The sequence below is a fragment of the Peromyscus leucopus genome, chromosome 13 (assembly GCF_004664715.2).
Source record: "Peromyscus leucopus breed LL Stock chromosome 13, UCI_PerLeu_2.1, whole genome shotgun sequence".
Classification (NCBI taxonomy): Eukaryota; Metazoa; Chordata; class Mammalia; order Rodentia; family Cricetidae; genus Peromyscus; species Peromyscus leucopus.
The window spans coordinates 6615575-6627577 of NC_051074.1; the positions used below are offsets into that span (position 1 = coordinate 6615575).

Genomic DNA, 12003 nt, shown 5'->3' on the forward strand with positions numbered 1-12003 from the left:
TGGCCTTAGAGCTCAAAGCTTGTGGAGGAAGAAGCATTTAGAGGAGCACGGGCTTGGCTGATTTCCCGCCCCTTCTGTATCTGTGAAAAGGAAGCCTAGGCTTGCCTCTAGGGTTGCAAGAGACATGAGCGGACAGTTGAGGTGCTGGGCACAGGTGCTGGACACAAGAACTTCACCTTTTGGGTTCTCCTTGCACCTTGGACCCCCACTGCCTGTCTGGGACCCCGAAGACGAGCTCAGGAGATTGCTCAGCAGAACCATGCTGCAAGATTTGGGGAGCCTAGATAGCAACCCCTTCTGAGCCTGCAAGCCGGTGTAGGCCGGTGTGGGGCGGGCTGGGGTCTGTTTCTTCTTTTCTCCTTTTGGGACCTGCCCCCCCCCCCCCCCGCCCCGCGCCGCCCGCTCGGCTTTGTTATTCAGAGCCCCCCTCCCTACTCCCTTCCCGAGGTCATGCGGCCACTTCCAAACCCCCGTGGCGTTCAGAGCTCCGCTGGGTCCCGGTGCAACCAGGTGCTCCCCCGGAAGCCGAGTGGGGGCAGGCAGAGGAGGAATGAAGAGGAGGTGGGGGGGATACGAGCTGGCTGGGCAGGGCCGCGGGGGACTGGGCGGGCTTAATAGGATCAGATCAGTGTAATCGCATTTCAGCCATTGTCATTCGAACCGCCCGGAGCCCGAGGTGGGGGGTCGGGCCCTTTAAGGCGACGCGCGGCCACTCCAGAGATGCGCCAGCATGACAAAGGCCTCAAGGGATCTAGTGGCGGGAAATGAAGAGATGAAGGCTCGGGGCGGGGGTCCCGGGGGGCGGGGATATGCCTCCCGGGCACAGTCTGCTCAGGCCGTTGCCTGCGCCCTGGCCACGTGGGTATCAACTTCGAGACCAGGCCCACGAAGACCTCCTTCAATCTCCGGACCTCTCACTCTGGTCTCTCCCCGGAGACTGCTCGGGGTTGGGGTGGGGGGTGGGGGGCTCGACGACAGAGCAGGAACCGCCTCCGTGGGGTCCGGTGGCCTTGTACAGCTCGGACCTCGATATTGCGAGGTCAGCCTGGGTGCAGCTCCCGGTCGGCCACGCGGGGGTGGCCGGTTGGAGACAGGGATGGAGAGGATAGCTGACCGCGGGAAAAAGCCATAAACCGGTGTTCCAGGAAGAGAGGCTCGCGGACGCGCAGAGCACGGACTGAGCAACCCAGAGGCCAAACTGGAGTGGCTGTGGGGGTCCTCCTAAGGACCAGAGAGGTACTCCCTCCTTGACACTAACATCGCGCAGTAGGAGAGAGCTCAGGCCAGTGGAGCTGGGGCAGCGGGCGGGGGCGGGGGGTGTCTGGGGAGAAATTAGGGGGATGTTCAGAGGTGCAAGCCAAGGAGGGCTTCCGACGAGGAAAGGAACTACTGCAGGGTGGAGTCCGGAGAAGCTCTGGGAGCCTAATGGCGCGCTCAGCTCTGCGGGACGTGCGGGGTCCTGACTGCAAGATCGAACTCTTGACTATGGTCCATCTAGGAACGTGGAGAAAGCTGATGAGCGGGAAGGGGAATCACACATCACATACGTACTACCGCGCTCACTTGCTCCCGCGTATGCACAAGCGTCAGCTCTCACATGCCTGCTCAGAGCAGACTGGCTCCATCTGGAGAGAGCCGCCTAGACAAGCTCAGCAACTTCTAGGACTGCAGCACTGTGTGTTGGCCACAAGTGCCAGGGACCTGGTGTGCCATGATTGTCAACAGCCCCCGAGTCCTTGCCCTTGGCATCACAACCCAGAAGACGCATGTCTTCCAACACCTCACGCTTGTCTCTTCTACTGTCCACCACAACCTGCATCCAGGGTTGGGGACCTGCAGAGGGAGAAGGCACAGCCTGACCTTTCTCGAAAGCCACAGAGGGCAGAAGTCAGCTTAGGTCTCCCACTTCTAAACTGTTCAAATAGGCAATCAATTTTTATGATGTAATTTATAATTTATGCAGGTTGTCTTCATACATATGGTGTTGCTTTTGTGCGTCGGGGTTTCAGGTGCTTTATTACTCTGACGGTGTGGTTTGCATTCATGTTCAGTTACCAAGATCATATTTCTCCTGTTTACACACCATAAGGGCCCAAAACGAAGATTAATGCCACTTCTCTCCGTCCAGGCCATCACTCTCGACCCTGGCTGTGACTCCCTCCTGGATCCCAGAGGCTGGCTAGGTTAGACCCTAGTGAGCTAGCTGGTGGAGAAGAAGGCTGTGCTGGCCTAAGCTCCAAGGTGAGAGGAGGCCAGCTGCGCCAGCTGTGCACACCTGGCCAGAGGACCACGGTCTCTAAGGATAGGGAGAGGCGCTTGTACACAGATATCTTTCCCCAAAGGCCACACAGCTGGGTCCAGCAGGTCACTTGGCCATGGCACAGCTGGTGTCCAGAAGGAGAAAATGCAGAAGCCAAGTCAGCTTCCAGGGCTGCTAAGAGCTACACGGGCCCTCCAGACGGATTTGGGGAGCTTGGAAAGTCCTAAAAGGGGAGAACTAGAGGACGAGCCAGAAAGTTCCTCCCAACCTTCAGCACACCCTGTGTTTGCCTTGTCATACCTCGGGAGCAGCCTGGGAGGCTCCGTACGAGGCTCACCAGACACAGCTGAAATGATGAAGCCAATTAAGCTCCAACAAACAGAAAGGAAAGGGAACCAGTGCTGCCCCCCAGAGAAAGGGCGTCTTGGAAGGCAGGACACAGAACCAGAGCTAGACTGGTCATGGGTGGAGAAGGCCTTGTACTCTGCCCCTTTAGCTGAAAGGGCACCCTGAAGGAACCATCCCAGGGGGCTAAAGACTGAAATTCAGACTAGCTGCTTGGGTGACAGACTTCTACTAAGTCTTGAAAATTCCAACTTCAGGTTAGGGCTGGAGAAACCTTCCTCTTCCACTCCCAAGAAGCTGCTTTCCTTGGAAGGGTTTCCCAGTCTTCAAGGGGAGCTGGAGGAGCAGGCACCTTGGATAAAGACCTGCTTGTAGGCTTTCAAAGCAACCCCAGTTTTCCAAAGGGTTGGGGATACTCACCTCCCTGATATGGAAGGACTCTGGGAAATGAGAATAAAATGGTTACAGGATCAGGTGACTGTTCCCAGGACACCCTCCCCCTCTTGGATGTGGATCTGAGGTCAGCCCCCAGGTGTCCCACTGCACCACGGGCTGGGGGCCCAGGTCTGTGCACTCCTGGTCGTAATTATTTGATCTGCAGATGTAAGTGGAATTTATTGTAACAACAAATAGAGTGATGTCAAAACCCAACCTTGGATTAAAGCCGGCAGCCAAAGGGGAAGTGTATTAATTTTCAACAGCATCTCAGGCCAGAGCCTATTAGAACAAGCTATTCTTCAGGCCCCCCCATCAGAATTAATCATTGGGAGTTAATTTGAAGCTCAGACAAGTTGCTGTTAATTTAGTGCGGGGAGGACGGGATGGAATAAAAAGCTGAGGTGCTGGCCGAGCCTCGTGGGTCTCATTAATCAGCCAGCTGAGACGGCCTGGCTTGATTACAATTTGCAAAAAAATTCATTAGGGCCCAGGCGATTGACAATTTTTCTCTCTGCCTGTGATGTGACTCATTAGGCAGCCAAATGAAAGCCATGATGACGGCCATGATGACAGCGGCCATCAAGGGCTGCCTGTTTATCTTCCTGCCCTCGGCCTGTCTCCAGGGCCTGGGGCTCTGGGCTCTGGGGTGCCAGGGCCCCCAGGGGTTGGGGAGGAAAAGGACAGCCCCCTAAGAGGGCAAGGGGGCACGCAGCATCTCAGGACCCTGCCTGTGCTTCTAAAGGGTGAGACAGTGCTAGTCAGCTTGGGTCTCATAGCGGGGTTCCCCGAAGGCGGCTGCCTATTTCTGGGGAGTTTTGCTTTCTCCAGGGGTTTGTGTGGGTCAAGGCTTCCACCCCCACCCCTGACCACGGGCTTTGAGAGAGAGCTGGTAGGGACTATTTACATCTAGTATGTTGGAAGGGCAAGTGAGGAGGCGTCCTGGGGTCTGGGGAAGCGTTGAACTCTGGGTACTCAGGGCCTCTCCCGGACCCGCAGTGCCGCTGGAGCTACTGCGGCTGGAGACGGCATCTCACCTCGCGTCTCTCTCAGTCCTGGTACTGGACTCTATGTTTTCAGTCACAGTCACTCAGTGGACACACACGAATTCCATGTGTATAAAAGAGGACTTGGCATCCCTGAGGACCTAGAATTTTCGGCACCCGCAGCATTGATACCGTAGCCAGTTGGGAGTCTGGCTGAAGCCCATAGAGCCAAGCGGTGACCAGGGCTCTGTGTACACCGGGGCGCTCGCGCGCGGGAGGAGGGGGTTGGGGGAGGAAGGAGGGTGCGGATCCGAGGAAGCCGCTGGACCTCACACAGTCCCTTTTCCTTTTGCTCCTCCTGGCACCGGGTGGAGGACAACGGAGAACTCCAGCGATTTGCAAAGCCTGACCTAACCTAGGAGGAAAGGCCACTCCATTACATTGTCCTAAAAACTCAAGCTCGAGGCATTTTCCAATGCTGGAACTATTCGAAAAGAAATCGTGACTCTGTAACTTTGGCCCTCCACCCTGCGCCTGGAGTTTGGGCAAGGGCCCCTGTGCCCCCGACCTCTGTGCCGCTGAGAGGTGACGGACCGGAGCAAGTGGAATAATTTAAGTCAGTGTTGACCCAGGACTCCCCCTGCTTGGACTGGGAAGCACAGCGTGTGCTTTGCTGGAGGTTACCCCATCCTTCCATTTGGAAAGCTGATGTGGTCAAGCCACTAGCTTCTCTGGGCTGCAGGTTTAACAGCCCGAAGGCACCATGATCACCGTCACTAGCACGCTCCACACTTCTGGGATACCCGGGTCCTGTGCACCGCAGTCTTGGCAGCGCCAGGCCTTGGCGGACCTGGCTGTGGTCACAGTACCAAAGTTAGAGGAGGTGGTGTGGTGCAGGGCACGCCCCTCCTGCGCTTTACAGGCCGCCCCTCCAAGGCAGAAAGACGCCCCGTTCCTAGGTTTCTGCGCACCATCCCACCAGGGTCCCTTCCCCCTTCTCCGTTAGAGGGGCTGCGGGCCCCAGCGCCCTTGGGGTGGGGCAGTGGTCAGGGCACGCCCCCTCCGACCCCGCCCGGAGGGGAAGAGTAGGGCCTTGGAGTTCACAGCCCGCCTGCAAGCCTAGAGCTGCCGGGAAGCCTTACAGGGCTTGCTGGGTTCCGGCTCCTGTCGGAAGATAACGCCTGCAGACTGATTTATGGACCCGAGGCCCTGAGAGCCAGCAAGCACGGCTGCGTTTAGGGTCGGAGTTTCTTGTCAGGAAAGGCGTTTCTCCTCCCTGGCTGCATCCGGTTCGGAGCCCCCGAGTTTGTGCACACCCACCACCACCCGCGCTTGCTTTCCCTCCTTCTCTGGCCAAAGTTTGCCAGTCCCCAGGCTACGGATAAGGCCGTGCAAAAAGGGGACATGCCAGATTCCTAAAATGAAAACTAGGCTTTCTTAAACTCACAGCTCTACTCTCCGATTAAAAGCCTGTTAAAGTGCTACGTGGCTTATGGCCAGTCAGCCTCCGTCCTGGTCCCAGGCCACTTAGCTGACCACACCCTGGCAGTGCCCTCGAAGTGCCCAGGTGGCGGGCACTCTTATGAGGCCCCAAGGATCGAGCTTATGTTTTTTTTTCTTGCTTTTTTATTATTCACAAGACTGAGATTGTTTAAATGTCATAACTTATATGAAAATAAGCTACATTGAAATAAATTAAACACAACGGAGACGTGCTTCCGACATGGCTCAGATAGGAAAGAAAGCCAGGCAAGGGCAAATGAACAGAGCAGATTCCTAGAGTGCCCCAAAAGTCTGCTCTGCGCTCAACTCAAAAAGCCAGAATAAAACCAAAACAAACAAACAAAAAATCAGTTTAAACCCCAGCGTTAGTTCTTGTGTCTCCGGTTTACCTTTGGGAAAGTATGGGAAGGTGGTCGCTGAGGGCCACAGGGTACAGTGGTGGTTTTGTTTCATCTGGAATGTGTGAGTGGAGACGTTTGGTCCTATCCCTTTCAAAATACTGCAGCTGAGATCCAGTCTATATAGATATCTATGTACAAAGTAGGGTCATATAATAAATATTTAGTGTATCTTCTGGTGTGGCTGTAGCCCCCTTTAAGCCCATCTAGTGAATATATTCTCAATTTGCTTGGGATGTCCACATCTGGGAGGTGCCTTTGAGTTCTGCTTTGAACAGTGGAGTCTGCCACCGGTTCCCTTGGGTGTTAGGGCCTCTCCACGACGGTGTCCACCCTGGCTAGGCCCTCAGGGTCGGGCCTGCTCCAGCTGCTGGTGCTGACTTCGAATAGCGAATCTGCTGACGTGGACAGGGATGGGGACGACGATCTTGGGGTTCCGGGAGGGCTCCCCGGTCTTGGAATTGGCGTTGCCTGCCTTGACGCGTTTCCACTTGGCCCGGCGGTTCTGGAACCAGATTTTTACCTGCACCTCGCTGAGTTTGAGGGCGTGGGCGATCTGGGAGCGCTCGGTCAGGGAGAGGTACTTTTTGCAGTGGAATTCTTTCTCCAGCTCCAGCAGCTGTTCGCTGGTGAAGGCAGTCCGCCGCCGCCGGTTCTTGCCGGTGGATGTGGTACTGCCTGCTGCACCGCCGCTCTGCGGGGTCTCCTCCAGTGCGTGGCCGGGGTCTTCCTCCTTATGAGCTGTCTGGCCGGGCAAATTGTCATCTGAGCTGTAGTCCACATCGCTCTCCAGAGAGAAGCTCTCCTCCTTGCCCTTCGGGTCATCTTCCACCTTTGACTCGTCTTTCCCTTGCCCTCGGACAGCCCCGACTGAAAGCAAAACCAAACGGCGTTTTATTACATTTCCAACACTGCCTTCCCTACCCCTTCCCACTTGGGCACTTCACCCCCTCCCCCACCCCCAGCAGATTGTCTTTCTACAACATTAACACATTGTGATTTCCTGGGCTTTGAGGAGTGGGGGGGGGGAGCGTGAGAAAAGCTCAAAGGAGAGGAGGAGACAGCAAAGGCGACGGCCCTTTGCCCAGAACCATCACTCAAGGGGCCGACATGCCTCCCGCGCACCCTCCCAGCCTCTGACAGCCTAAGTAGAAGGATGCAGCTTGGACCTGAGGCCCAAGAGAACATTCCCTTTGTTTCCCCGGGGGTCCAGGCTGTTTGAAGACGGAGGGATAGTTCATGATCCTTCCTGTCACCATCTGAACACTGAAATTTTAGCGAGTCTCAATTTCACTGCAGCAAGAGTGGGGTAGGAGCGTCGCGCAGATGCCAGACAGCAGCTTTCTTGAGACAGATCGTTTGTGTCACCTTAGAAGTTCCCTACTCGACAGCCCATAGGAGCGCGCGAGCGCGTGTAAACACACACACACACACACACACACACACACACACACAGCCTCGTAGAAATCTGGTTCTCTTGGGCAGCAGAGAACCCAGTGAAGACATTTAAGTCTGGACTCTTGGGTACATGCGCAACTGAAAAAAACACAGCCTAACAGGCCTCTGCTTAAGGTTCTAACATATCAAGGACCCTCGGTCATCGCAGCGTGTGTTGCGGGGACAGTTTAGATTGGGCCAAATGCACCACCGGATGCGTGGCCCGGACCAGCTGCCAGGAGAGCACTAAAGCCTCCCTTTCCCAAGACCCTGCTTGTTGCCTGGCTTTAAATGCCCCTTGGGAAGCTCCGCTGGACATCCCCGCGGCTCCTCCAGCTACTCCTGCGGAGGTCGGGCGGGGGCGCGGCCCCATCCCTGGGGTCCCGGCGGGAACCCGGAGCTGGCCCGCCCCTACTCCCTCCCGTCCCCGCGTTTCGGCTGCGCGCGCCGCCGACTCACCGAGCGACGCCTGCACCGCTTCGGCCGCAGAGAAAGCGAGCAGCGAGCCCTCCTTAGCCAGAAAGGCTTTGCCGTCCTCCGCATCGGCTTGGAGCGCCTCGGCTTTGTCGAAGTTGCCACCTCCAGGCACTGGCTGCGGAGCGAACTTGCGGGCGGCCGCCGCCTCTTGGTGCTGGGGCGACGCAGAGAAGCCACCGGGCAACGTGGCCATGAGCGTGGAGGTGAGTGCCATGCCCTGCGCCAGGCTGGAGCAGAAGCCGGTGGGCAGGCTGGGGATCTGGTGGTGAGGGTGCGCGGGTGGCAGCGCCGGCTGAAGCGCCGCCTGGGGCAGCGCGGGAGGCGGCGGCGGAGGCGGCGGCAGCACCACCGGCCGGTAGGGCATGAACATGGGGTAGCCGGTGTAGACGAAATGGCCGGGGCTGGGCTGCGGCGGGCTGCCGATCAGCGAGTCTATGCTAAAGGCGGTACTACTCCCCAGCGGGCGCTGCATCATCATCAGCGACGGCGGGAACGCTGCGCTCATAGACGCGTTCGGGAGAGGCCAGGGAGAGACGAAAAGTCCCCGAGCCGCACTGCCGCCTGGAAGCCCTCCGGACGCCGGGAGCACCGCCGGGAGCGCCGGACAGAGGCCGAGCGGCACACGGAGCGTAGATGCCGCCGCCCCTCAGTGCGGGCCCCGCTGCATACCCGGCCCGCCTGGGTGTAGCCGCTGAGCGCGGTGAGGCCGTGCGCCCGGGATGGAGAGGGCGCCGGGGACCTCGCGTTTGCTGGAGCCGCTCCCGGCTGCTAGCCCTTCGGAACGCGCGCGCGTCTCGTCTGCAGCTCTCGGCCGGGCTATCAGCGGTGCGTGCGTCCGTCTGTCCGTCCCGCAGTCCGTCGTCTCCCAGGGCCGCCGGGGAGCGCGCGAAGCCGGCGCACTTGTCTCTGGCGGGCGCCGCCAGCACCTTTAAATCGCGCTCCTCTTTCTCATTCACATTTTGCCAGCTGCCCAGCGGAGCTCGTGTCACGTGGTGTTGAGCGCCATCTCCCATTGGCTGTGCAGGGAGAGGCAGGGCGAAATTAGGGCTCCGCCCCCTTTACCCAGGCTGGCCGCAGGCGGGCTGCGGGCGCCACCGCTGGAGCGTGCAGGCCTGGGAGCCCGAGCCTGTGCGCCTGCACCGCACGGAGCAAACTTGAGGGGGACCCTTGCTACATCCTAGGCTCAAACCCTAGAGTCCTCGGCATCCCGGTGGAGGCCGTCTCAGGGGCGGCTTGTAGCTGGCACCCGCCCGAATGGGCCAGGAGTGTTTTATTTCCTTTATGGTCTCTATAGCAGAACCCTGTGTGGTGCTCACTGTAGCTAGGGGTCCTCTGGTTGTGCCAAGGGTCCGGGAAAGGTCTCCTGGATTGCGGTTAGGGTTTTGCCTCTGCAGGTCTGCTCCCGGATGCTCCTCCCGGGCCTGTCAGCTCCTGCTCACTACACGGAACCTTCCCAGTTGCTCGCGGCTCGCTGGTGGAGGGGAAGGCAGGCTGGTGGTCCCCCTATTCCTAGCTGGGCCCTCTGTGAGCGATCCCTGCTCATTTTTCATGACATTCTTAATCATCGCACCTATTTACCCACTTTGCCAGCGCGCACCAAAATAACAGCCACGATAATTATGATAATAAAGCGAGTCCTTTATCTGCTCCATCTTCAGGGAGGAATGGGGGGGGGGAGTTTGCGACGCCTCTGGATTGTATAACGTGAGATTATCCTGATGAAAGCTTTATGATGTTTGCTCAAATAAAAGCTGCGTTTTGTAAATAGGCGCTAATTAAGCACGTTGGGAACGAAGGGAGCTCTCACCCTGGCTCTGCGCAGCTCGAGGACTCCAAGGCGCACGGTTCCTCTTTGCCGACTGCTGGATGGAGCCGAGCCCCTCAAGACCTTTCCCCGCCCCGTTCTCGACGACGGTAAACACTCTGGAATTTGGGAGTCAGGAGATTGGCGGGATTGCGGCGAAAGGAAAGTAGACATTTCTGGTCCTCTTTTCTTATGTTGAAACAAACTTTCAGCTCTTGTGTTCCCTTTAAAATGAGATCGTTTCCTGGCAAGGGCAGATCCTGCCAAGCGCGCCAGAGCGTGCGGAGCTTCCTCGGATTCCTGGGCCTCGGCTTCAAATTCCCTGGTCTAGACGTCCTTCCGGAACAGCTGACAACACACGGCCAGGGAGCAAAGGAGCGCATTGTTACATAGGCCATTAAAAATCAGTTCACCCCAAGGAGCTGGTGGTTGGGGAGTTGGGGCCCATGTTAGACGTGTGTTATGTATCACAAGCACATTTAATTGGGAGATAAAGATAAATCGATCTTTATGAATTTATCGACCCGATTCTTTGAAGCTTTTCTTTCTGTCTCTTCCCCTCTCTCCCTCTCTCTCGCTCTCACTCTAATCCCAAGGCCCCGGGTGGAGATCTCAATCCTAGACCATCTCCTCCGGCCAAGAGTCTGGCCAGAGAGCAACTGCCCACCCAGAGAGGTAAGAGGCGAGGGTACGTCCTTCGCATCCCTGGGCCAGGAGAAAACTCTCTGGCCGAGGGCTGCCAGCGGCCCTCCTCCCCCACCAATGTCCCCTCCCCTCCCCTCCATCACCCGGACAAAGACATCTCAAACGCCTTTCCTCACTCCCGGGCCGCAGTAATAGATGGTTTCGGCAGCAGGCGGTTTGAAAGGAATTCATTAGGGCACTGCCTGTATTGCGTCCCCTCGCTTCACGCCCAGACCTCGAGATGGCTTAGGCAGTGTGAGGGGAAATTAATTCCCTTTGGGATACACGGGAAGGAGGTGTCTGTGGAGTCTTCCAAGCTCTAGCCCCTGTTTGCCCACAAAAGAAGATAATGGGAGCCCAAGGCAAAAGGCCGGTTTCTTCATGAGCATAATAAATACTCCCTCTTATTATGAGGTAGTTACAATGACAGACTCTGGTGCCATTACCTTGTTGTTAGTCGTCCGTCCCTGTCCCCCAGCCCCCACCCCCCAACTTCCAGAATAACAGCTTCCTTGATTTATGTAGCTACAGCCGAGGACCTTCGCGCTTGTCTTGGGACGCCTGTGTAAGCAGCTACTCATTTACCTGGCCCCAATACCTTCCATTTTGATCTTTCACTGTTTAAAAAAATATTGTTGTAGAGACTGCTGTCGCTTGATTACACCCAGAGCCAGGAATTCCTTTGACTATTTTGACTATTTTGGTGATGCTACGCTTAAAGTTCAGCAGCAAAATTGAGGTCCCTTGAATTATAGCCACACTTGAAGTAATTTGATGACATATTATCTGTGTTCATAAATTGCCGCGAAAAGTATTGACTGTGGGGGTTATAATACTAATCTTTTATTAGTGAGTTCAAATAATTTTTCATCAATACGAATTTTATTTACTAGTGCGCTTTTCTCGAATGCTATGCAGCAATATTTTTCTCATCTAATGCTTAACTGCTTAGAAAATGACTGTTCGCATCATAAAAGGATGCTTGTGTTTTGGCGTGATTAACAAGATCCATTCCGGGACACCTCAGCTACGTGCAAAGCGCTGCAAGTCTGGGGGCTGCGGATAACAAAAGCCTTTGGATTTATGCATGGGGAGCGACAGGTACACTCATCTGTTCTTCGAATTCCTACCTGCTTAGCTCGGAACTGCCTTCAACAGCAGAGTCCTGCGAGACTGGACTCGGCCCAAGCTGCGCGGGAAAACCACCGGACTCAGATCTTAGCAACTAGGCTCGGAGAGCCCCGCCCTCCTCCAATTAGGAAAAGGCCGGGCGCGCCGGGAGAGCTGGGTTCCCCAACTCCAGCTAACTTTGGCGAACTTTTTTTCTGGAAGCATCCTTCACAGATGAAGATGAAGATAGCCCAAGCCCAGAGGTACTTACCGCTGCCAAGCGAGTGTCAGGATTGTATTAAGCCACTTACAAAGTGGCTTAGACGTTCAATAAAAGTGACGGTAATTAAGTTGGCTCCACGTTTGTGGGCTGTCCGGTTCAGCCTTTGCGCACAGGTGTGTAAAAGCCAAGCACACAATACGAACCGCACAAGTAAATGCATATTCATATTACCTGGAGGTGGAAGCGCCGTGCGGCTTCGAGGGGGCAGCGGGGGCGCTCCAGTCTCCGTGGGTGCCGCGTGGGGGAACCTGCAGGCCGAGCTCGCACAGGAGGGGCTGTCC

At 56.5% G+C, this 12003-nt stretch overlaps 1 protein-coding gene across 1 annotated transcript; it reads right to left on the minus strand.

The window, feature by feature from the left end:
- Positions 1-5643: 5643 nt before the first annotated feature.
- Positions 5644-8768, minus strand: Gbx2 (gastrulation brain homeobox 2). Its single transcript, XM_028880384.1, has 2 exons — positions 7824-8768; positions 5644-6797 (listed from the first exon to the last, which is right to left on the minus strand). The coding sequence occupies exons 1-2, from the start codon at positions 8344-8346 to the stop codon at positions 6274-6276; spliced, it is 1047 nt and encodes a 348-aa protein (XP_028736217.1). The 5' UTR covers positions 8347-8768; the 3' UTR covers positions 5644-6273.
- Positions 8769-12003: the final 3235 nt, after the last annotated feature.

Coding starts and splice junctions, on each gene's coding strand:
- Gbx2 (XM_028880384.1), bottom strand. CDS start 8,346: ATGAGCGCAGCGTTCCCGCCGTCGCTGATGATGATGCAGCGCCCGCTG. Junction 6,798..7,823: donor AGCGGTGCAGGCGTCGCTCG/GTGAGTCGGCGG, acceptor TTTTGCTTTCAG/TCGGGGCTGTCCGAGGGCAA.